This window comes from Diaphorina citri, unplaced genomic scaffold (assembly GCF_000475195.1).
Source record: "Diaphorina citri unplaced genomic scaffold, Diaci psyllid genome assembly version 1.1 scaffold573, whole genome shotgun sequence".
Lineage (NCBI taxonomy): Eukaryota > Metazoa > Arthropoda > Insecta > Hemiptera > Psyllidae > Diaphorina > Diaphorina citri.
In genome coordinates, this window is record NW_007378007.1 from 72,617 (window position 1) to 98,782 (window position 26,166).

The 26,166-nt window shown below is 38.5% G+C and overlaps 2 protein-coding genes across 2 annotated transcripts in view; both read right to left on the reverse strand.

The window, feature by feature from the left end:
• The window catches only part of LOC103510203 (proteasome subunit beta type-4), a 19,337-nt gene extending 9,584 nt beyond the window's left edge, over nt 1-9,753 (reverse strand). Inside the window, exon 1 of the mRNA XM_026824324.1 lies at nt 9,557-9,753. Within this exon, the coding sequence (XP_026680125.1) occupies nt 9,557-9,568 (12 nt within the window). The 5' untranslated portion in view covers nt 9,569-9,753. The remainder of the gene's footprint in view (nt 1-9,556) is intronic.
• A 992-nt stretch (nt 9,754-10,745) lies between these two features.
• Nucleotides 10,746-26,166, reverse strand: part of LOC103510207 (serine-rich adhesin for platelets-like) — a 65,573-nt gene continuing 50,152 nt past the window's right edge. The window contains exons 10-14 of the mRNA XM_026824323.1: nt 24,283-24,366; nt 16,407-16,452; nt 16,045-16,234; nt 11,651-11,817; nt 10,746-10,978 (exon numbers count right to left, since the gene is read on the reverse strand). Of these exons, the coding sequence (XP_026680124.1) occupies nt 10,746-10,978; nt 11,651-11,817; nt 16,045-16,234; nt 16,407-16,452; nt 24,283-24,366 (720 nt within the window). The remainder of the gene's footprint in view (nt 10,979-11,650; nt 11,818-16,044; nt 16,235-16,406; nt 16,453-24,282; nt 24,367-26,166) is intronic.

Below are 26,166 nucleotides of genomic sequence, written 5' to 3' on the forward strand. Positions count from 1 at the left end.
CGATATCGGAGGATTATTGTACCATCAACAGGACGTGAATTAATTATACATCAAGGAATTCTTGTTGAGATGTAAGAAGGTATGGGTATGGTAAGTAATTTTTTAAAGGTACATACTACATGGCTACTTAGGTTAGTAGGTAGGTATTAATAAAGCTGTGATCATAGATAGTCGACGGCCGTTCGTTGTCGATCGACGGCCATCTACTATGTGTGGATACAGCTTAAGGCCCATTTTATACCCGCAACTCACTCTCAGACGCTCTAAGAGACCTGGGTCTGACAGATCGCGGTCTGTTAAGACCTGAGTCTCTGTCAGACAGTCTGAGCGTGAGTGACTGGCATTATTTTTTCCGGAGACATGCCACTTATGACAGGGTGCCTACATAGCGACTTCCACCCTGTATAATTTGACCAATTATGACAATGACGGGACAATACGGGCTTATTTTACCACCATGCCCTCAATAGCCGCTGTTCAGTAACACACCACCAGTTCCGGACTACTGAAAAATTCATTCGAAATTTTAAACTTGGGAAGAACACAACATGCAACATTTCGTATTTCGACATTTCTCTGAATTCCTACGCAGTACGTATACCTAACTCCGATAGGTTGTATATAGCTAGAAGGGGGACAAACCACAAATTATTTTCACTATCATCCATCATCACCGAAAACTTTGTTGAAAATTACACGTTGTGAGGTATGAGGGGAAATGTAACTCTGGTTTGTTATTATGGGTGAGGACTGAGAATGATGAGGATAATGATGATGACTTGATGACGACAATGACGGTACAATACGGGCTTATTTTACCACCATTCCCTCGATAGCCGCTGTTCAGTAACACACCACCAGTTCCGGACTACTGAAAAATTCATTCGAAATTTTAAACTTGGGAAAAACACAACATGCAACATTTCGTATTTCGACATTTCTCTGAATTCCTACGCAGTACGTACCCCTAACTCCGATAGGTTGTAGATGGCTAGAAGGGGGACAAACCCCAAATTATTTTCACTATCATCCATCATCACCGAAAACTTTGTGGAAAATTACACGTTGTGAGGTTTGAGGGGAAATGTAACTCTAGTTTGTTATTATGAGTGAGGACTGAGAATGATGAGGATAATGATGATGACTTGATGAGGAATTCACGGTTACGTGAGAAAGTTTTGGACTTAGAATTATTCAGTGGAAATGGTCAGCTTTCCTCTAAATAGGTGAACGTTTTGCGTGCAGTGTTATGATGTGGTGATTTTGTGGAGGGTTGGTTAACGTCAAATGTCATAATTGATTGTTTGTTCCGAGAATTCACTTGTGAGTTGCACGTTGCACTGTTGAACATACCTTTGAATTTAAGTTTGAAATTGCACTAATGGTGACAAGTGTTACGAAGGGCATTGGAAATATGTTTATTGAATATTTATTTATTGTGTTTCAGTATACAATATTGTATGTGCACAAATATATTAAAAAAAAGATACAGAAAAACAATACATAATTATGGTGATTAAAGAGAGAGAGAGAGAGAGAGAGAGAGAGAGAGAGAGAGAGAGAGAGAGAGAGAGAGAGAGAGAGAGAGAGAGCACGTAATACCTACATAAAATCTTACACTCTTTTGAATATTCTGAAATAGGTACCTACTCTTTATTTTCTTGCACACTTAATGTAGGTAGATACCTACTTACTTATAATTTTCGTGTAAATACCTAATATACCTACCTCCTTTTTTTTTTTTGAGAGACAGAGAGAGAGACAGAGAGAGAGAGACAGAGAGATTATTAGAGTTTATTAGACAGAGATTAACGGTAGGTAACGGCTGAGGACTTTAGTATACGGGTTTAACCCTTCATTCGGCGACATTCTAGCCGACTAACCTCACCCAGCTTGAGTTGGACCGAGAAAAACAACCAGCACTTGATTGCCCAGATGGTCACCTATCCAGATACTAACCACGAGCAACGTTGCTCAACTTCAGTGATACTTTAGGAACTGGTGCATTGAACGTGCTTTGCCACTGGCTTACTACCTATTGGTAAATGCATTACCTACCTACTAACCTATACATAGCTTGTAGCAGTCATGATAGACCAGGGTCTGTCAGATATAGTCGGAACGTGTGTGACAGAAAAAGCTTGAGACCCAGGTCTGTCAAATCTAGGTCTTTCAGGAGGTCTGAGCGTGAATGGCTGGCATGACGGATGTTCTTACCTCCAGTAAAGCATACAGTAAGTGAGAATGGTCATCAGGAGGCAAGTCCCAGCAAACGCAAACCAAAGCTTATCACTCCACGTGACAATATAAGAGAGAGACGTGGCCCCATCATCATCACTGCGAATGAATAACTCATACCTGGGAGTAAAGAGTGAGTGAGTTAAAAGAACTACTCTGTTCAGTGAACTACTCAGTCAATGAGTCAGATCCTAAGTCAGTGTAAATCACTAAGAAAGGGGTTCGTACGAGGACCCAAAGCGAAAGTATCTACAATATTCGGGTCGTGAGTCACTATCCTTCACGTGATAATGATAACCATGTCCACCTTTCATCAAAATGGGGCACACCATTTGACAGTTATGGAGGACAAACCAACAAACACACAGAAAAACCAATGGAAAAATCGTCATTATAGTCTAAACCCAGGACTTCAAGTGAAGTGTATCCACTTCAGTGCATCCACTTCAGTGTATCCACACTTTAGTGTATCCACTTCAGTGGAAGTCCTGGATTAAGTCAAAGCAGTATACTCGTATTAGTATTAGGGTAATATTAGGTTTAACAGGTCTGAGTTCTAGGCAGGTTCAAATGTATATCTGACTTACCAGTTCTGAGTTGAAGCCAAAATGGAAATTAGGCAGGTAAGTAGAAGTAGGTAGGTACCTACCTATATCAGACTTACCAGTTCTGAGATAAGGGCAGAGAGAAATCAAAGTCAGCGTTATCCGCCGTAGTAACTATCACGGGAACCAGACGAACATCTGCCGTACCGTTCATTAACATGTGCTTCCCCACCTCGAAGTTAGCCTGCACATACTCACTCCTGATTTTGAGGGGGAGTGGTGAAAAGAGGGAGAAATGTTAAAAAACCACCCTTACGCATTATTTTTCTTGTATTTTGTCTCAATAGAACAGTTGCGCTTACTTGGGTGAAGTTTTAAAGTCAAAAAGCTGGGAAAATGAGGGATTCCGGAACTTTTCTTTTTCTTCCACGACTTCTAGATCCCGAGATAAATCCATTTAAAAATTTCGGTAAATCTTGAACTTTGACGTCACGGCATACGCTCCCGTACGCGATGACGTCACATCAAATGTTACGAGCAAAGCTCCCTCTCAGGCAACACATTAATCTGTTTGTGCGCATGCATTTCTGCGCAGTTCATATTTGTGCGCATACGTTTCTGCGCATCTCCTGAATTTTGACGTCAGAGTTCAGGACTCTGACGGAGAATATAAATTGAATTTTCGACCTTTTACAGTTATTTTTTCAAAGTTTTGACCTCAGATTTGGATTTTTCACAACTTTTTTCATAGAAATCGACCTTTTAATCATAAAATTTACCCAAATGCAACTGCTCCATTGCTTCAATTTTTTTTTGTTCTCTCTCTCTCCCTCTTCTTTATTCTCTCTCTCCCTCTTCTCTATTCTCTCTCCCTCTGTCTAATTCCTGTCTTAACTTCCTTATCTACAAGGTACGTTTACAAAAATAAACAGGCCTACAACCCATCTTCAGACAAACTTTTGTTTATACAAAAGAGAAAAGCGTAGGCGTAGGTAGGTAGGTAGGTACAAAAAATATTCCTCGTAGGTGGTAGGTACCTTCCTCCAGTATTTACAGTGTTCTTCCCTTTATTTTACATAAAAAAAAGTGTTGGTAATGCCTATCTGGGAAAAAAGAATACTCAGTTACTTATACCTACATACTTAAGTAATATTATAATTTTCTTGAGAAAAAATATACTTCATAATTACCCACTTACCTTACCCCTACTTACCTAATATACTTACTCCCACGTAATACATAAAATCTTACACTCTTTGGAATATTCTGAAATAGGTACCTACTCTTTATTTTCTTGCACACTTAATGTAGGTAGATACCTACTTACTTATAATTTTCGTGTACATACCTAATATACCTACCTCCTTTTTTTTAGGTACAGATAAACAGCGGTGGCGGTTTTAATTCTTTTATCTTGTTTTGACACACGCTCTATTTTGGGTGTCTGCTAGAGAGGGAGAAAACAAGACAGAAAGGGAGGGAGGGAGAGAAATATCGAAGAACTTACGGGGAGGAGATATTTTGAGAGGGAGAGAGGGAGGGATAGAGGAAGATGGGGAGATAAGGGGAAAGATATCTTCGTTTTAATTCTTTTATCTTGTTTTGACACACGTTCTATTTTGGGTGTCTGCTAGAGAGGGAGAAAACAAGACAGAAAAGGAGGGAGGGAGGGAGGGAGAGAAGTATCGAAGAACTTACGGGGAGGAGATATTTTGAGAGGGAGAGAGGGAGGGATAGAGGAAGATGGGGAGATAAGGGGAAAGATATCTTCATGAAGAGAGAGGGAAAAAGGGAGGAAGAGAGTTTCTGATGGCGGGATTGAGGGAGGGATTTAGAAAACGAGAGGTTTCGAGAGTAAGAAAAGGCAGAAAAGGGAAAAAAGGAAGAAGAAGAGGAGTATGAGGAGGAAGAGGAGGAGGAAGAAGAAGAGGAGGAGGAGGAGGAGGAGGAGGAGGAGAAGGGAGGTATAAATGGGAGTAGGTAAATGACGATAATTTATCGAAGTAGGTAAATCATTCGAAACAGATAAATTGCTTTAACTCGGTAAGTTTCAAAAAGTAAATGCCTATATTTACCTAGATTATTTAGGTACCTAATTATGCAAATGTGTACCTACGTATTTCACTGTCATCCTTTCAAGAAATCCAATAGGTAGGTATGGAACAGTATGGGTAAAGGTGTCCAAACATAGTCGACCGGCCGTGGCCGCAACCGTCGATCGACGAGGTGAATCTATGTTATCAAGGCAGTGTGGACGGTCGACTATGTGTGGACAACACCTCAATAATTTATTTGCTGACGGTAAATTTACAAACTCACATCTGATTGAAGTCATTCTTCAAAGGATACCACTTGGACATGAACAGAGATGCCACAGCTTTGGCATTCTTTCCCGCCATTCTCATCACAGGACAATGGTTGCTCCGATTCGGATCTTTCAAGATGGCCGCCATGATGATGGGCGTTTCAAGGACAACGACGCCATCTTTGCAAATGGCGTTGGCGATGTTCTGTTGAGTGCTTTCGTTGAGGCAGGCTGGCGGTTTGTTGACTATGTCTCTCCATTCGGGTTTTAGCTGAGTATCCATTTCTCTTTCCTGGGTAAAAGACATTAATATAATTATACCATTGACCTGACTACTTTCCCCCTCCATTCGGGTTTTAGCTGAGTATCCATTTCTCTTTCCTGGGTAAAAGACATTAATATAATTATACCATTGACCTGAGTTGTTCCCTCCTCTGTCGACACAAACTTCAGCTATTTAGCAGGTTTTAGACGAGGAGGATTCAGCTCTATGTTTAATGTGCTTGTGAGAGAATTCGTACAGCGAATAAAAGATAAATGCCAATCAAAACATGATGTTCAATCCGTTTCTACGATGCTAATGGTCACTGGCCTACAAAAAATCCAAACCCGTTACCACTGAACAGCATTATCCTAAAAGTCAGTCTCTTCAGGCTGAGTCGAAAACGCGAATATTATTCAAAAGCGTCACCCAATAACCTACGTAGCTCAGAGACGCGGAGGTAGTAAGGAGTTTGCTCATTTCTGAAGCTCTCAAAAATACTGGACCTAACCTCCTACAGAAATTGGATCAAATAACCCCACCAACCAGACATAATAATATGAGAGCGAGAGATCAAAAGAGAAAGAAAATGGTGTTAACTTTTGGTTTTATTGGCAGAACTTCGTCCGTACAACAGTTACTCGTATACATATATCTATGTCCCGGCCTTTCTTTCTGCTCCTCCTACTTTCAACACGTCCCCACCCAATTTCAATAGGACCCCACCTACTTTCAGTATGTTCCCACCTATTTTCAGCATGTCCCCACCCACTTTATCTTAGTCCGCGCCTACCTTTAGTTTGACGTACGCAAAGCTGCCCGTCCTCACACACAGGGTATGTGTCTTGCAAAATCTTACACTCTTTTGAATATTCTGAAATACCTAGGTACCTACTCTTTATTTTCTTGCACACTTATTGTAGGTAGATACCTACTTACTTATAATTTTCGTGTACATACCTAATATACCTACCTCTTTTTTTTACATACAGATAAACAGTGTTGGCGGTTTTAATTCTTTTATCTTGTTTTGACACACGCTCTATTTTGGGTGTCTGCTATATAGAGAGGGAGAAAACAAGACAGAAAGGGAGGGAGGGAGAGAAGTATCGAAGGACTTCGAGGGAGGAGATATTTTGAGAGGTAGAGAGGGAGGGATAGAGGAAGATGGGGAGATAAGGGGAAAGATATCTTCATGAAGAGAGAGGGAAAAAGGGAGGAAGGGAGTTTCTGATGGCGGGATTGAGGGAGGGATTTAGAAAACGAGAGGTTTCGAGAGTAAGAAAAGGCAGAGAAGGGAAAAAAGGAAGAAGAAGAGGAGTATGAGGAGGAAGAGGAGGAAGAGGAAGAGGAGGAGGAGGAGGAGGAGGGAGGTATAAATGGGAGTAGGTAGGTAAATGACGATAATTTATCGAAGTAGGTATAAATCATTCGAAACAGATAAATTGCTTTAACTCGGTAAGTTTCAAAAAGTAAATGCCTATATTTACCTAGATTATTTAGGTACCTACCTGGAGGAGGAGGAGTATGAGGAGGCGGAGGAAGAGGAGGAGGAAGGAGGTAAAAATGGGAGTAGGTAAATAACGATAATTTATCGAAGTAGGTAAATCATTCGAAACAGATAAATTGCTTTAACTCGGAAAGTTTCAAAAAGTAAATGCCTATATTTACCTAGATTATTTAGGTACCTACCTACCTTGTTTTGGGTGTCAATGGGTTCATTTTTAGTTTTTACTTTCCTTATCCTATACTAGCGGGATACCCGCGAGCTTCGCATCGCTCAGTTTACGCCCAAAAATTTCGAATTTCTTGAATAACTTGCGAACGGCTGACTTTAGGAAATTTTAACCTAGCCTATAACCACCGCCATAAAAATATGAACCTGTGTACAAAATTTCAAGTTTTTACGACTTAGGTACCGTTTAAATGGCAACCTCTTATGGACAAACAAACAGAAAACCTCTCTTATTAATAAGATTTTTTTTTGTTTTTTAATCGTGGAATAATATAAAAACCTCATTTCAATAATACGTATTATTAGGTATTATTATTTTTATCTCAGGGAAAGGGAAAAAGACAGAAGATATGGAAAGGCTTCTCTTCTCTCTTCCTCCCTTTCTCTCTTTCTCCCTACGTCATTTAGGAAGAAGAAATTTACTAAATGGTCGGTAGGAGGTCCACAGATTTGAAGCCATTAAAAAAGAATGTGAAAAAGAGAGTGTATGGGTGTGTGCGTTATTTATTGCTTGTATTATTTTTTTATCTCAGGGAAAGGGAAAAAGACAGAAGAGGGAAGAAGACAGAAGATATGAAAAGGCTTCTCTTCTCTCTTCCTCCCTTTCTCTCTTTCTCCCTACGTCATTTAGGAAGAAGAAATTTACTGAATGGTCGGTAGGAGGTCCACAGATTTGAAGCCATTAAAAAAGAATGTGAAAAAGAGAGTGTATGGGTGTGTGCGTTATTTATTGCTTACCCTTACGTCACACTCATAATACCACTCACATTTATCTCTCACTCGCTCTCTCTTTCTTTTTCGCCCACTCTCTCTCTCTCTCTCTCTCAAAAAATCGTTTTCTTTTCCTCATTTTTAAAACGCTTTCTGTATATCTGCATTTATGGTCAAAGCGTTGTATGGGGGAGTAATAGACTATATTTGGGTATTTGACCATAATATACATAATTCTAAAAGAGTGTCCTAACATGGTCGACCAGCCATCAATCGACGTCGATCGATCTCTACTAACATGTCCAGCACACTGTCTGGACAACATAGATTTTCCTCGATCGAACGAGGGACGGCCAATTGACTATGGAAACACCTTAAGGGTTGGTCAGTATGGTTGGGTGGTAGATAACTCAGACCTTACCTGAAGTGCAGACTCTCCTCCATGATGGCCCAAATGTCGGCCATGTAGCCACTAATGTGGGTGCCATTCTTAGTCTCCTTGATGTTACAGAAGGGTTCGATCTAGAATTGGTAGAATCGTTTTCTTTTCCTCATTTTTAAAACCCTTTCTGTATATCTGCATTAATGGTCAAAGCGTTGTATGAGAGAGTAATAGACTATATTTGGGTATTTGACCATAATATACATACATAATTCTAAAAGAGTATCCTAACATAGTCGACCAGCCATCAATCGACGTCGATCGATCTCTACTAACATCTAGGTCTGGACAACATTATTCTCTACACTGTCTGGACAACACAGATTTTCCTCGATCGAACGACGGACGGCCGATTGACTATGGAAACAACTTAAGGGTTGATCAGTATGGTTAGGTGGTAGATAACTCAGACCTTACCTGAAGTGCAGACTCTCCTCCTGTAAGACCTGGGTGTCGGCCATGTAGCCACTAATGTGGGTGCCATTCTTAGTCTCCTTGATGTTACAGAAGGGTTCGATCTAAAAAAAGAAGAAGAAGACGAAGAAGAAGAAGAAGAAGAAGAAGAAGAAGAAGAAGAAGAAGAAGAAGAAGAAGAAGAAGAAGAAGAAGAAGAAGAACTCAATGTATGAACAAGAAGCAGGCAAAGACAATATTATTTAGGACTAGGTGCCTAATTTTTCTCATCTGGGTGGTTGAGTGGTCCATTACATCAAGAAAATGGTCAAGATGATCCCCTGGTAATCAGGAGGGTATGGGTTTCATTCTAGCCGAGGTAGGTATTCTTTAGAGTCTTTAGTCAGTTCTGTTGTGATAAAGGGACTTTTTGAACAGATAAATAATTGCATTTTCCCTTGTTAGGACTTACACTTTCCCTTGTTGGGACTGTTTTCCCTTGTCAGGACTGTTTTCCCTTGTTAGGACTGTTTTCCCTTGTTAGGACTTACATTTTCCCTTGTTAGGACTTACATTTTCCCTTGTTGGGACTTACATTTTCCCTTGTTAGGACTTACATTTTCCCTTGTTAGGACTTACATTTTCCCTTGTTAGGACTGTTTTCCCTTGTTAGGAATATGCAAATGCATTTATAGCTACATATTTCACTGTCATCATTTCAAAAAATCCAATAGGTAGGTATGGAACAGTATGGGTAAAGGTGTCCAAACATAGTCGACCGGCCGTGGCCGCAGCCGTCGATCGACGAGGTGAATCTATGTTATCGAGGCAGTGTGGACGGTTCAGTCGACATCGATCGACGGCCGGTTGACGGACACACCTCAATAATTTATTTGCTGACGGTAAATTTACACTTACAGTCCGCCTTGTCACACATTGGGCGAACTTTTTCGACGGTGGATTCGAGAAAATTTGGAAAATTTTGGGTTTTTCGTAAGTGGAGTTGAGGATAACGGAATATTTCTTTCTTTTTCCTAACGGTGAATTTGCGATGAATAGAAGAGATTGGACCTTTGTTTATTTAACACTTTTATTTATTTACACGCTAAGCAACAATTTTACACTTTTTTGGCAATTGAAATTTTTGTCTATGTTTTAGAGGCCAATAAAAAATTAACGTAAATAACTATAATAAGGCTATGGCCAGCCAGCCTAGTTAGCTTAGTTGGTAGTGCGTCTGCCTTGTAAGCGCTAGGCCACGGGTTCGATTCCCGCCCGGGGCGGATTTTATTTTTTATTTACACGCTAAGCAACAATTTTTGACAGTTGATATTTTTGTCTATGTTTTAGAGGCCAATAAAAAATTAACGTAAATAATTTTATATGGCAATGGCCAAATTATGAAATATAGCCGAATATAAACAAGCTTTTCAGTGTACCATTACCAATCCTTTTGAGAGTTATGGGGGGTGCTTGTGAGAGATTGGTACAGCGAATGAAAGATAAATGCCAATCAAAACATGATGTTCAATCCGTTTCTATGATGCTAATAGTCATTGGCCTACAAAAATACAAACCCGTTACCACTGAACAGCATTATCCTAAAAGTTAGTCTCTTGAGGCGAAAACGCGAATATTATTCAAAAGCGTCACCCAATAACCTACGTAGCTCAGAGACTCGGAGGTAGTAAGGAGTTTGCTCATTTCTGAAGTTTTCAAAAATACTGGACCTAACCTCCTACAGAAATTGGATCAAATAACCCCACCAACCTCAGTATGTCCCGGCCTTTCTTTCAGCTCCTCCTACTTTCAACACGTCCCCACCCAATTTCAATATGACCCCACCTACAGTCCACGTCAACTGGGAAGTCCGATGGAAGCGCATGGAGGGGAACCGCAACTTCTCAACTGTAAGTCGGACAGTTCTAATCACCATTCGATTCGGCGTGAAAAATCCCATGGGATCAACTATTCACATGCTTACTTGTTAATCTTAATCAACGAGCTATTTTTTGACGAGTGCGCACCCAAAGGTCATCGGACTTCCCAGTTGAAGTGGACTGTACTTTCAGTATGTTCCCACCTATTTTCAGCACGTCCCCACCCACTTTATCTTAGTCCGCGCCTACCTTTAGTTTGACGTACGCAAAGCTGCCCGTCCTCACACACAGGGTATGTGTCTTGGCTTGATGCACGGACGCCAGGGTCGGAAACAGTATCTCCTTCTGTCCGGTAGCCAGACGGGACACCAAAACCGCGGAGTAAGCATTGTTCATGAGGAGTCCGTAGAAGAGGATGACTAGGATGACCAAGCGGATTGAGTAAGCAGAGGAGGGTGCCTCACAACCTACAAGGACAAGGTCAACGGATACTAGGTGCATATCATCTTTGAATACAATAATATTAAATGATATTGTTGAAAATGCTGATAAAAGAGAATGATTGAAATGGTAATTATGGTCCCCTTGTTGATAATAGTCAAAAGCACGAAACAGCTGTCCATACAGGGACGTTCTAATCTACAACGGTCTGTAGTACAGCACATTTGGCTTCTCAAAAGGCCAATAAAAGTGTGCCCAAACATAGTCGACCAGCCATCGATCAACATTAATCGACGAGGAGGGAAAGAGAATTATTGAAATGGTAATTATGGTCTCTGCGGATAGGGTTCGTTCTCGGAACGGCTGGTTTTCTCCTATCCTGTCTTTCTTCTCTCTTCGATAAAACCTTGGCAGTTAGTCAGTTACAGTTCCCTCTATCCAACCTCTTAAAAAAAAATGGTCTCTTCCTTGTTGATAAGAGTCAAAAGCACGAAACAGCTGTCCATACAGGGACGTTCTAATCTACAACGGTCTGTAATACAGCACATTTGGCTTCTCAAAAGGCCAATAAAAGTGTGCCCAAACATAGTCGACCAGCCATCGATCAACATTAATCGACGAGGAGGCAGTGTGGACGGTTCAGTCGACATCGATGGACGGCCGGTCGACAATGTATGGACACACCTTCAAACACTCACCCTGGCTGGTGAAAGAGCCGAGTACGTTGAGAAAACAGTTGCCCATGGACATGTTGGTGTTTTGCTGTTTCTTTAGCTGCTCGAATTCGTTCTCAGTGTTAATGTCCTCTGGTGAAACAGACTCGTGATTGCTTTCATCTTCCAAGTTTTCCAGACGATATTTGTATCTGAAAGGTCAGTGATATCGGAGGATTATTGTACCATCAACAGGACGTGAATTTAATTATACATCAAGGAATTCTTGTTGAGATGTAAGAAGGTATGGGTATGGTAAGTAATTTTTTAAAGGTAGGTACATACTACATGGCTACTTAGGTTAGTAGGTAGGTATTAATAAAGCTGTGATCATAGATAGTCGACGGCCGTCCGTTGTCGATCGACGGCCGATTGATGTCGATCGACGGCCATCTACTATGTGTGGATACAGCTTAAGGCCCATTTTATACCCGCAACTCACTCTCAGACGCTCTAAGAGACCTAAACTACTCAGTCAAGGAGTCAGATCCTAAGTCAGTGTAAATCACTAAGAAAGGGGTTCGTACGAGGACCCAAAGCGAAAGTATCTACAATATTCGGGTCGTGAGTCACTATCCTTCACGTGATAATGATAACCATGTCCACCTTTCATCAAAATGGGGCACACCATTTGACAGTTATGGAGGACAAACCAACAAACACACAGAAAAACCAATGGAAAAATCGTCATTATAGTCTAAACCCAGGACTTCAAGTGAAGTGTATCCACTTTAGTGTATCCACTTCAGTGGAAGTCCTGGATTAAGTCAAAGCAGTATACTCGTATTAGTATTAGGGTAATATTAGGTTTAACAGGTCTGAGTTCTAGGCAGGTTCAAATGTATATCTGACTTACCAGTTCTGAGTTGAAGCCAAAATGGAAATTAGGCAGGTAAGTAGAAGTAGGTAGGTACCTACCTATATCAGACTTACCAGTTCTGAGATAAGGGCAGAGAGAAATCAAAGTCAGCGTTATCCGCCGTAGTAACTATCACGGGAACCAGACGAACATCTGCCGTACCGTTCATTAACATGTGCTTCCCCACCTCGAAGTTAGCCTGCACATACTCACTCCTGATTTTGAGGGGGAGTGGTGAAAAGAGGGAGAAATGTTAAAAAACACCCTTACGCATTATTTTTCTTGTATTTTGTCTCAATAGAACAGTTGCGCTTACTTGCGTGATGTTTTAAAGTCAAAAAGCTGGGAAAATGAGGGATTCCGGAACTTTTTCTTCTACGACTTCTAGATCCCGAGATAAATCCATTTAAAAATTTCGGTAAATCTTGAACTTTGACGGCACGGCATTCGCTCCCGTACGCGATGACCTTTTACAGTTATTTTTTCAAAGTTTTGACCTCAGATTTGGATTTTTCACAACTTTTTTCATAAATTTTACCTAAATGCAACCGCTCCATTGCTTCAATTTTTTTTTGTTCTCTCTCTCTCCCTCTTCTTTAATCTCTCTCTCCCTCCCTCTTCTCTATTCTCTCTCTCTCTCTGTCTAATTCCTGTCTTAATTCCTAATCTACAAGGTACGTTTACAAAAATAAACAGGCCTACAACCCATCTTCAGACAAACTTTTGTTTATACAAAAGAGAAAAGCGTAGGTAGGTAGGTATAGGTAGGTAGGTAGGTAGGTAGATAGGTACAAAAAATTTTCCTCGTAGGTGGTACCTCCTTCCAGTATTTACAGTGTTCTTCCCTTTATTTTACATAAAAAAAAGTGTTGGTAATGCCTATCTGCGAAAAAAGAATACTCAGTTACTTATACCTACAGTAATATTATAATTTTCTTGAGAAAAAATATACTTCATAATTACCCACTTACCTTACCCCTACTTACCTAATATACTTACTCCCACGTAGTGGTTCATTATTTCGCTTTCTATGTGACGGACAGTGGTGCAGTCGATAGCGTTATGGACTTTGGATCTAGAGGTTGGTGGTTCGAGTCCAAGTCAAGTCATATTAAAATTTATCAAAGTGTAGGCACCTTACCTATTTATCGGGGATCGGGGAGCGACATTGATTGTGTGATATGAGAAGCATTCATGCTTAGGTACCTAGTTCTTAAATCTATTAGATATTCTTATAAGGTTACCTACCTACCTACCTATTATTCTAAAAAAAAAAAAAAAATCTGTTAAAATCTTCGATGTTCACAGGAAAAAAAAAATCAAAAATTTGAAAATGCTCTATAGCTGGTACTATAATAACGGTCTGACAGTAAAGAAATAACGAAATGCTATGTAAGAATATTAAATTTAGAAAAAAAGGAAAGAAATTCAATATATCTTTTATCTCAGAGAGAAAGAGATAGATAAAAAGAAATAGAGAGAGAGAGAGAGAGGGAGGGAGGGAGAGAGAGAGAGAGAGAGAGAGAGAGAGAGGGAGAGAGAGAGAGAGCAATGTTAATGAATCTCAAGTCTCTTGGCTAAACGAGGATAGAGAATAGAATGCATAAATCATTTTATGAAATTAATAATAAAAAATGTAAGAATTAATTATATTTCTCAGGAATATCATTTTTTTTTTTATTACTACCTATCCACGTTTTTTTCTCGCTTTTATTATATTATTACAAATTAATTTAATATGCAAGGGAGAGGGAGAAAGATAGAGAGAGATACCTAAGGTGTAAGCAGGGAGCTTCGTTTTTCTATGAGAGAGAGAGAGAGAGAGAGAGAGAGAGAGAGAGAGAGATAGCGAAAGTACCTAGAAGCAGAAATTGAAGAGAAAATTTTCATTTGCTCTTTTAGTATTATTATTATTATTATCCAGTTTTTCCCAAGGGATTCTGGACACTTGGACAGTTAAGTCGCAAACAACCATCTTCCGTGGAGTCGTGTGTCTTGTTCGATGAACTTTGAATCTGGAGGTTGCTGGTTCGAGTCCAAGTCAAATCTCTTCCCTTTTGAGGAGTGAGGTCAACAGTTCAATGAACCACCCCCTGTTTCTCTCTCTCTCTCTCCCTTTCACCCCTCTTCCTTTCTCTCTCTCTCTCTCTCTCTCTCTGTCTCTCACTCCTCCATTTCTCTCTCTTTCTCCACTTTTATTTGTTTCTTTTTTAGGATATAAGAGTAATATATGTATAGGTACGTCATAATCATAACCTACCGATGTCATAATCATAATTATTAGGAAGAAAGCACTGCTGAAAAAATGGGACTCCTCAGTCAAAGACATAACAATACTTCCCCCCCCCTCCACCTCCCCTAGCCCCCCCCTTTCGGGGGGGGAAAGAACACAATACATGCAACATTTCGTATTTCGACATTTCTCTGAATTCCTACGCAGTACGTATCCCTAACTCCGATAGGTTGTAGATGGCTAGAAGGGGGAAAACCCCAAATTATTTTCACTATCATCCATCATCACCGAAAACTTTGTGGAAAATTACACGTTGTGAAGTTTGAGGGAAATGTAACTCTAGTTATTATGGGTGAGGACTGAGAATGATGAGGATGATAATGATGATGACTTGATGAGGAATTCACGGTTACGTGAGAAAGTTTTGGACCTAGAATTATTCAGTGGAAATGGTCCCCTGAATAGGTGAACGTTTTGCGTGCAGTGTTATGATGTGGTGATTTTAGGAGTGTTGGTTAACGTCAAATGTCATAATTGATTGTTTGTTCCGAGAATTCACTTGTGGGTTTCACGTTGCACTGTTGAACATACCTTTGAATTTAAGTTTGAAATTGCACTAATGGTGACCAGTGTTACGAAGGGCATTGGAAATATGTTTATTCGAGAGAGATTCAACTATTCAACTGCATAGGTAACGGCTGAGGACATTAGTGCACGGGTTTAACCCTACATTCGGCGACTTACTGGCTATTGGTAAATGCATTACCTAACTACTAACTATACATAGCTTGTAGCAGTCATGATAGACCAGGGTCTGTCAGATAGTTGGAACGTGTGTGACAGAAAAAGCTCGAGACCCAGGTCTATCAGATCTAGGTCTTTCAGATGGTCTGAGCGTGAATGGTTGGCATGACGGATGTTCTTACCTCCAGTAAAGCATACAGTAAGTGAGAATGGTCATCAGGAGGCAAGTTCGAATTGGTAGAAAAAAAAGAGATGAAAAATGGACCAACAAGAAGAAAGCAAAGACAATATTTAGGCCTATTTCCTTATTATTCTCAGCATCGTGTTGTAGTGGTCAAGATCCATGCCATCCTGGTACACAGGTATTGAATTTTATCCCCAACACTATTTGAGAATTTCACCCTATAAACAATAGTAGGTAGTACTGTAGTATAGGAACTTTTTAGTCCCATTCGCATAAAATGCATGATATACCTAAGACTTAACTTTCTTCCGTTAAGACTTACATTTTCCCTTGTTGGGACTATTTTCCCTCGCCAATACTTACAATATCCCATATCAATAGGACTTACATTTTCCACGATGACTCTGACCACAACCTCAGTGGTGTTGTCATCTTCTCCCAGCACGGTGTAGACTTCGTTCGGGCTTGGGATTCGGGATCGATCGTACAAACTCGCGCTGATCCAATCCCACGTGTACAGATCGCTTTCATTGATCAGCATGATGAGACCTGAGTCAGCACAGTCACAATGATGTAACGCAATCGGGTCACCTATGTGATCTGTATTTTTATTCTGTTATTATTTTTCTGTTTTTGTAGTTTTCTATTTAGGTAGGTACCTACTTTATGAAAAACAATTTTTATTTATTTTTTTTTTACTTGGGATAGGTATTTCACTTACCTGCTAATCTCTGCTGTACAGTTACGTTACCTATACTGGTGGTTACCTGTTCTCATGAACTATACTTCTATGTTTTTCCTCGACGTCTATGTTTCTGGTTACACAACATATCGAAAACATAAATCACTGGAACTTATCAGCGGAAAAAAATAACAAAAAATTCTATGGAAAAATCCCCCCTCCCCCTCTAATTCTATTCTAATAGGTGTAGGTACCTACATTCTATTCTGTTCTATTCTATTCTGTTCTATTCTATTTCAATTTATTGTCTGGAAGATATACCACATATACCTACATACCTTCCCTGTTCAATTCCTAAAATTTAGGACCTATTCGGATTTTTTTGTACGTATGTAGATATATCGGTATGTAAGAAGTAACCTTTTGAGCAGCTAAAGGGGACTACACATTAGACGGACCAAAATGGTTCCGCAAACCAAACTTTGGCTTAAAGAGTGGTCCGGTGCAGTCTGGTCCGTCTAATGTGTAGTCCCCTTTCGTCATTAGTCATTGCATTGTAGGCCTCATCGCCCTTTTCTCTGGAAAATCTGATCATCAGTTGTCCTTTTGGGTGCACCCTAAATAACCATCAGCAGAAAGTACAGCTATTTTTTCCTTTCGGGAAACTTGAAAACTAAAATGGCACCTGTGAAAACTAAAATGGCACCTGTGAAAACTAAAATGGCACCTGTGAAAACTAAAATGGCACCTGTGAATTAAATAATTCAATTTAAAAAGCATAGAGATATGGCTTCCTATTATTTCAGCATATTGATGGTAGACTCAGTTTTATTATTTGTATCTAATAAAGTGTTCCCAGAAAGAAGGACGTTTTTTTCCGGAAATAATAGCAAATAGCAATATCTCCTAATCTAACAATACACAAAACTGGGCATATTTATAGGTAGGTATTATATCTTTATAGCCTTTCTTTTCTGAGAACCCCTCAAATATTAGGTTCTCATTAAACTTTCCTTTTCTGAGAAAACGTGAGATAGTAAACCTCTAGGTATGTAACAAACATGGTAACACGAATTAACAATAAGGGTAATAGAAAGTAAAAATGGTAAAAATTGATGTGGTAACATACTACTTGATCTTGGTAACAAGAAATAATTGTGATAAATTGGTAGCTTCAAATTATACCTAGTACCTATGTAACTTATTTTATGTAAAATGACTCATTATTGTTCTAATGGCTTACAAACAACTAAAATAATACTAATAAATACAAAATGTACACAAAATGACTATTTCAAATACTTCAGGTGTATTTACCTTTCGGGAAACTTTCGGATTCCGATGGCCCGCCATCTTGGATTTCCTATGGTTTAGTACAGGCGCCATTTCAGTTTCCGAAAGAGAACCGGTTCCGTTTCTGAAAGTTTCTCGAAAGGAAAATACAACTTTTCTAAACCTAATTAACCTAAACCTAATTACCCTAAAGGTCGGGACGTTAATCTGAGTTTAGACTGAGATTAATTTAAACTGATTTCTGTACCTACACAGTTGGAAAACAACCAATCTGATTGTGTAATCCAATCAGATTAACGGGGTTTTAAACTGAGATTGAGATCCTGACCATAAATAAGACTATAAGACGTATAACTAAGTTTCTAATATTACAGGTACCTAAGAATCTTAAGATTGATAAAAAAAAAGTTTGGGACGGATTGTCAAAGTTTTTTTTTTTTTTTTTTTTTTCTCTTCTTAAGTTATGTGAGTTTCAATAGTGTTCAATTCTTATCAATTTCATCAATATCTTGTATTATCTTGTTTTCTATAACGAATAGTGGTGTAGTCGATAGCGTGGTGGACTTCGGATCTGGAGGTTGGTGGTTCGAGTGCAAGTGAAGTCATAAAATTTATCAAAGTGTACTTTATTTATCGGGGAATGACATTTAGGTACCTACTGTGTGATATGATAAGCAATAATTCTTACGTACCTGATTGTAATGTAAATGCAGTTTCTTTGTGTTATTATATCACAACTGTGGTGCTCACTGCAGCATTGTAGGATTTTTCCCAATATCTCAATAATCCTAACATCCAATGTTTACCTACCATGCTGGCACCGGCCGCTATGCGCATTTATATGTCATAGCTACTCATTTTCCTCACGAGGCTGAGTGGGCCCCACAACATCCAGTCACGGAATCAATCATTTGCTTGATACAAATTTCTTGACCCCGCCGGGAATCGAACCCGGGTCTCCCGCGTGCAGTGACCACTACGCCATGGGAGCTGACTACCTAGTTGTTAAATCTACATAGTATTCTTATACCTATACCTATCAAAAAAAAAAAAATCTTCGATGTTCACAGAAAAAAATCAAAAATTTGAAAATGCTCTTACCATGAAAAATCACATCTGCCTTTTTACTTACCAATAAAAAAAGTTCGTGCTCTGATGATGGAATTTTTTTCTCTTTTAAAATTAATACCCATTTTCCTGAACCAGGTTTTTTTTTCAGGTTGAAAGAAATTGAATTTTATTATTATCATTTTTTTTTTCTTCCAATTTTTAAAATGTCAGCTTAATACAGATTGAGGAAAGTAGAAGGTAGATAGGTACTTAGTACCTATGTAGGTACTTAGTACCTATGTATGTAGGTACTCGTACTTTTCTTTTAGGTACATCTACAATTCTACACACATCATGCATGTAGGAGAGAAAGAGAGAGAAAGAGCGAGACCACTGAAGTTAAAAAACGTCGAGTATGGCGGACCCCGAATAAGTGAGAAAAAGTGAAGTGGAAGAAGAAGGATGAGAAGAAAAAAAGGAGAAGAAGAAAAAGAAGGAGAAGGAGAAGAAACATAAAAAGAAAGAAGAAAAAATAAAGATGAAGTGTGGACGTGAAAGGAAATAAATGACGAGAAATAAAATAAAGACAAAATAAATAAATAAAAAGAAATGAACGCAAACAATTTTGATTTTACGTCTGGAGGGCATTTAGAAATAAAATGGCGACGTTTCTTCTTTCGTTCACTTTTTTTTTCTCGAGATGGAGGTATGTAAGTACCTAGAATAAACATTGCATTATTTATTTTAATTTGAAAATTGTTTCCGTTTAAGAAAACTGAATTGGGACCTTTTGAGTTCCTTGAGCTCAAAAGAAAAAAAAAAAGTATATAATAACAACAACAACTTATTATTGTAATTATTTTAATATTATTTCGTTTTCGTTGATACTGAAACATTACCCATATAATTATTATTATTTTTTATGATACATTTTCTTTTAATTGTTAAATATTTAGGAACTGAATTGGGACCTTTTGAGTTCCTTGAGCTCAAAAGAAAAAAAAAGGTATAATATAATAATAACAACAACTTATTATTGTAATTATTTTAATATTATTTCGTTTTCGTTGATACTGAAACATTACCCATATAATAATTATTATTTTTTATGATACATTTTCTTTTAATTGTTAAATATTTAGTAGATAGCTGGTACTATAATAACGGTCTGACAGTAGAGAAATAACGAAATGCCATGTAAGAATATTAAATTTAGAAAAAATAAGAAAGAAATTCAACATATCTTTTATCTCAGAGAGAAAGAGATAGATAAAAAGAAAGAGAGAGAGAGGGAGGGATAGAGAGAGACATAGAGAGAGAGAGAGAGAGAGAGAGAGAGAGAGAGAGAGAGAGAGAGAGAGAGAGAGAGAGAGAGAGAATAGAAATACCTAGATAAGCTAGAGGAAAAACTAAAGGTGAACACTTCGTGTGCAGTGCGAACTCTCAATCTCAATCGAACTGCCTAATCAATCTATGTATCTCTTACCAAATTTGTTCGGCACGTTGTTTTGTCTTTAGCTATCCACAATTCGTACAAAAAGACATACCTACATACAAACATAGTCAGGTCCAAACAATGCAAACACACATACATATATTTTACCAACATAGTCACTATATCCCTGTCGGAATTTCGTCTCAAAATTCCATCTCTCTTTTCACCGTCTCCACGCAATTCCGTCTCAAAATTAGTCAGTTCCTTCCCGGAAAAAGTATTTGTCTCACTCCAGACCTTTTAATGTGACCTTTTATGACCTTTCAGATATCGGTTAACCTTTCAGCAAATTTTCAAGTCGATAATGAAGACGCAACGCAGTTCTTATCCTCTCTTTCTGTCGATAGATAAATGAAGCATAAAATTGGAGAAGTTTTAGAAATTCAGCAATCAGGGAATCAAAGAAAAGAAACCTAATTAAGTCATTATTAAATTATAAACCTACCTTACCCATTTTTCATCTTTTTATATCTCATCATCATAAAAGATAAGGAAGAAAATTTGCCTTTAAACTTTTTAAGGAACAATTTACGGGTGCTTTTTTTAGAGTTTTTCTTTGTTTCACAACTTAACAAGTTCGTTCTCGGAACATTTTAAGGTTCGCTGTCTTAACAGCTGGCTTTCTCCTATCCTGTCTTCCTTCTCTGCGCTTTCGGAATGGTAAGACCTTGACAACAGTTCTCTATATCAGATCTCCTAAAGAATTATTTGTATGAACGCCTTGTAATACGAGTGAGTTATGCAATGTGCAAGACACGAATGATGAATATCCTACTTTCAATGTTTTGACCCAATGTAGGTACCTATCCTACGTATCTTTTACCTCATTCTTCATTCCGTTTATCTTTCGGTCTCCTGTTCCCAAATCTAATTTGCAAATTGACGTCTACATTTTGGCCTGTTGCCAAACCGTTCCAACAGGGAACACGAGTGATTTACGCAACACTGTAATCATAATTGCTTCTTAATTTACGTAATTTTCCAATTTGTTTCTTTCCCTCCCAAATTTTCCCGTGGGGAATTTTCCTGCGGTATTTTTTTATGCTTGGTCAGAGATAAAACTTTTTCCCCATCTCAGAAAAAAAGAGAAAAGAACGTGTTGTTTAAGTTTCGTGGTGGTTCCGATAACATTGTTGGGGGAGGGGAAAGAAATTTCAGACTGATTATTTGAAAATGTGAACCTACTGGTGGTTACCTGTTCTCATGAACTGTATTTCTATGTTTTTCTTCAACGTCTATGTTTCTGGCTACACAACATATCGAAAACATAAATCACTGGAACTTATCAGCGGAAAAAATAACAAAAAAATTCTATGGAAAATCCCCCCTCCCCCTCTAATTCTATACTAATAGGTGTAGGTACCTACATTCTATTCTGTTCTATTCTATTTCAATTTATTGTCTGGAAGATACCACATATGCTTTCCCTGTTCAATTCCTAAAGTTTAGGACCTATTCGGATTTTTTTGTAGGTATGTAGATATATTGGTATGTGAGAAGTAACCTTTTGAGCAGCTAATGGGGACTACACATTAGACGGATCAAAATGGTCCGGAGAATGGTTCGGCAAACCAAACTTTGGCTTAAAGAGTGGTCCGGTGCAGTCTGGTCCGTCTAATGTGTAGTCCCCTTTCGTCATTAGTCATTGCATTGTAGGCCTCATCGCCCTTTTCTCTGGAAAATCTGATCATCAGTTGTCCTCATGGGTGCACCCTAAATAACCATCAGCAGAAAGTACAGCTATTTTTTCCTTTCGGGAAACTTTTGAAAACTAAAATGACACCTGTGAAAACTAAAATGGCACCTGTGAAAACTAAAATGGCACCTGTGAAAACTAAAATGACACCTGTGAAAACCAAAATGGCACCTGTGAAAACTAAATTGGCACCTGTGAAAACTAAAATGGCACTTGTGAAAACTAAAATGGCACCTGTGAAAACTAAAATAGCATCATTGAAAACTAAAATGGCACCTGTGAAAACTAAAATGGCACCTGTGAAAACTAAAATAGCACCTGTGAAAACTAAAATAGCACCATTGAAAACTAAAATGGCACCTGTGAAAACTAAAATGGCACCTGTGAAAACTAAAATAGCACCATTGAAAAATAAAATGGCACCTGTGAAAGGAGAGAGAGGGAGGGAAGGAGAGGGATGAAAAGACAAAGATGGGGAGACAAAGGAAAGAGAAAGAGAGAGGGAGAAGGATAAAAAGAGGAGGATAGGGAGATAAGGGAAAGAGAGAGAGAGGAGAGTTAGGATTGTTAAAGGATTGAGATAGGGGATAAAGATATATTCCGAATATGGGGAGGAGATAAAAGGGGAGAAGAGAAAATTTTTATTTGCTCTTTTATTATTATTATCCAGTTTTTCCCAAGGGATTCTGGACACTTGGACAGTTAAGTCGCAAACAACCATCTCTTCCGCGGAGTCATGTGTCTTGTTCGATGAACTTTGAATATGGAGGTTGCTGGTTCGATTCCAAGTCAAATCTCTTCCCTTTTGAGGAGTGAGGTCAACAGTTCAATGAACCACCCCCTGTTTCTCTCTCTCTCTCTCTCCCTTTCACCCCCTCTTCCTCTTCCTCTCTCTCTCTCTCGCTCCTCCATCTCTCTCTCTTTCTCCACTTTTATTTGTTTCTTTTTTAGGATATAAGAGTAATATATATGTAATTATGTTTAGGTCTGCTGAAAAAATGGGACTCCTCAGCCAAAGACATAACAATACTCCCCCCCCTCTCCACCACCCCTCCTTTTCGGGGGTGGACGAAGGAGGGGAGGTTAGGCAGATGTCTAAAAAAGTGTGAGGAAGTGAAGGAAGGGGGGAAGGGAAGGGGGTTATAAAGGAAATGGGTGTAGGTATTTTTTTTTCTTTTTGTGGAAATATGAGTGCTTAGCCGTTACTAAGGTGGGGTGGGAGAGAATTAAATAATGTGCAGGAAGGAAATATTTATTTATTTACGCAGAAATGAGGGAAGAAAAGGAGAAAGGGAGGGGAGGGAGGGAGAATGAATGAAATGGAGAAAGAGTAAGGAAAAACGATATGAAGGGAGAACGGAAAATAGACAAAGCGAGGAGAGAGGAGAAAGGAAGGTGGGAGAGGGATAAAAAGAGGGAGATATAGGGGACAAAGAGAGAGAGAGAGAGGGAGGGAGAGGGATGAAAAGACAAAGATGGGGAGACAAAGAGAAAGAGAGAGGGAGAAGGATAAAAAGAGGAGGATAGGGAGATAAGGGAAAGAGAGAGAAAGAGAGAGAGAGAGGAGAGTTAGGATTGTTAAAGGATTGAGATAGGGGATAAAGATATATTCCGAATATGGGGAGGAGATAAAAGGGGAGAGGGGAGGTTAGGCAGATGTCTTAAAAAGGGTGAGGAAGTGAAGGAAGGCGGGAGGGGGAGGGGGGTAGAAAAGGAAATGGGTGTATTTTTTTTCTTTTTGTGGAAATATGAGTGCTTAGCCGTTACTAAGGTGGGGTGGGAGAGAATTAAATAATGTGCAGGAAGGAAATATTTAGATATTTACCCAGAAATGAGGGAAGAAAAGGAGAAGGAGAAAGGGAGGGGAGGGGAGGGAGGGAGAATGAATGAAATGGAGAAAGAGTAAGGAAAAGCGATATGAAGGGGGAACGGAAAATAGACAAAGCGAGGAGAGAAGAGAAAGGAAGGGGGGAGAGGGATAAAAAGAGGGAGATAGGGGACAAAGAGAGAGAGAGAGAGGGAGGGAGGGAGAGGGATGAAAAAACAAAGATGGGGAGACAAAGGAAAGAGAAAGAGAGAAGGATAAAAAGAGGAGGATAGGGAGATAAAGGAAAGAGAGAGAGAGAGGACAGTTAGGATTGTTAAAGGATTGAGATAGGGGATAAAGATATATTCCGAATATGGGGAGGAGATAAAAGGGGAGAGAAAAAGAGAGTTAAAAAGGGAGCATGTGTGTGTCTGAGAGAGAAAGAGAGAGAGAGAGAGAAAGAGAGAGAGAGAGAGAAAGAGAGAGAGGGAGAGAGAGAGAGATAGAGAGAGAGAGAGAGAGAGAGAGAGAGAGAGAGAGAGAGAGAGAGAGAGAGAGAGAGAGACCAATTTACCTGAACCATCATAGACATAAACCGGCTGAGAGCCCTGGCTACATTCGCTGCCACAGACACTATACCGGTGCCACGCGTAGGGTTCTGAAACATAGGGTTATAAAGGGTTAATTCTAAACTACGAGGAAAATTAGAGCTGTGCCTATAACTAGGGCAAAATTTATATTTTTCTACGTATAAGTTCTCGTATTTTAATTTTTAAGGTTGGGATCGGGCCTAATCTGGTTCCTTGCCAGCAACCAATCAAAATCGAGAATGAGCTTGAAGCTACGTACGTAATTGTTTTGCCATAGCCTCTTGTCTATTTCTCCTCTTAGAATAGATATAGCACAAGCAGAGCTTACATACATATCTAAAATAAATAAATAAACACACAAACAAACGCACTTTTACTATGTACAATATTTTCATTTATTTATTTCGAGTTTTTGATTCGTTTATAACAATATAATAATTATATCTACAAAATTATATAAAAGTAGAAAGAATTTAACTGACAATTACAATTACCTATACCTTCAGGGTAGTTCTGGAATATAAAAAGTAAAAAAAAGAAGAAGACAAATTTTGGGAATGTGACAGTAATAATTGGACAGCATTAAAAAGAAAAGAACAATAAAAGGCACATCCTCTAAAACCAAGAGATCCACAAACCCCGCAGTTCATAGTATGAGTATCTATACATTATTATGTACTTTGGGTACTTTTGATTAAGCCCATGAACACACGAAGAATAGGTAAGTATTCTTTTAGATAGGTATTAATATTAATGAATTCATTAATAATTATTTTTCTATTATTTTTAATACTTATTTTTACCTAATACCTATGCTTCGAGTAGGTTAACAACAGTTTAACAACGTGAGATACACATTGCACAAGAGATATTTTATTATAAAGAGCTCTTCCCTCTTTTTCTCTTTCCTTCTTTTTTTCTGGTTGTCATTTTTCTCTCTTGTCTATTTCTCTTCTTAGAATAGATATAGCACAAGCAGAGCTTACGTACATACCTAAAATAAATAAATAAACAAACAAACAAACGTACTTTTACTATGTACAATATTTTCATTTATTTATTTCGAGTTTTTGATTCGTTTATAACAATATATATCTACAAAATTATATAAAAGTAGAAAGAATTTAACTGACAATTACAATTACCTATACCTTCAGGGTAGTAGTTCTGGTATATAAAAAGTAAAAAAAAAGAAGAAGACAAATTTTGGGAATGTGACCATAATAATTGGACAGCATTAAGCAGAAAAGAGCAATAAAAGGCACATCCTCTAAAACCAAGAGATCCACAAACCCCGCAGTTCATAGTATGAGTATCTACATTATTATGTACCTATGTACTTTTGGTACTTTTCATTACGCCCATGAACACACGAAGAATAGGTAAATAGGTATTCTTTTAGATAGTTATTAATAATAATGAATTCATTAATAATTATTTTTCTATTATTTTTAATACTTATTTTTACCTAATACCTATGCTAGGAAAATTAGAGCTGTGCCTATTACTAGGGCAAAATTTATATTTTTCTACGTATAAGTTTTCGTATTTTGATTTTGATGGATAGGGATCGGGCCTAATCTGGTTCCTTGCCAGCAACCAATCAAAATCGAGAATGAGCTTAAAGCTACGTACGTAATTGTTTTGCCATAGCAGTAGACACTTTAGAAAATAATAGTATTTTCAATCAGAGATGATAGGAACATCGTTCCTTTGATTGTATTACAGTGGATTTTCCACATCAGCAACAATAAACGTCATCTATGAATGAAAATACTATTGTTGAGTTAGTGCAAACAAATAAAAGCAAAGTTTGAAATGAGATTATAGCATGCATGGAAAGAAGGGTTTTTGAATAATACTCGATA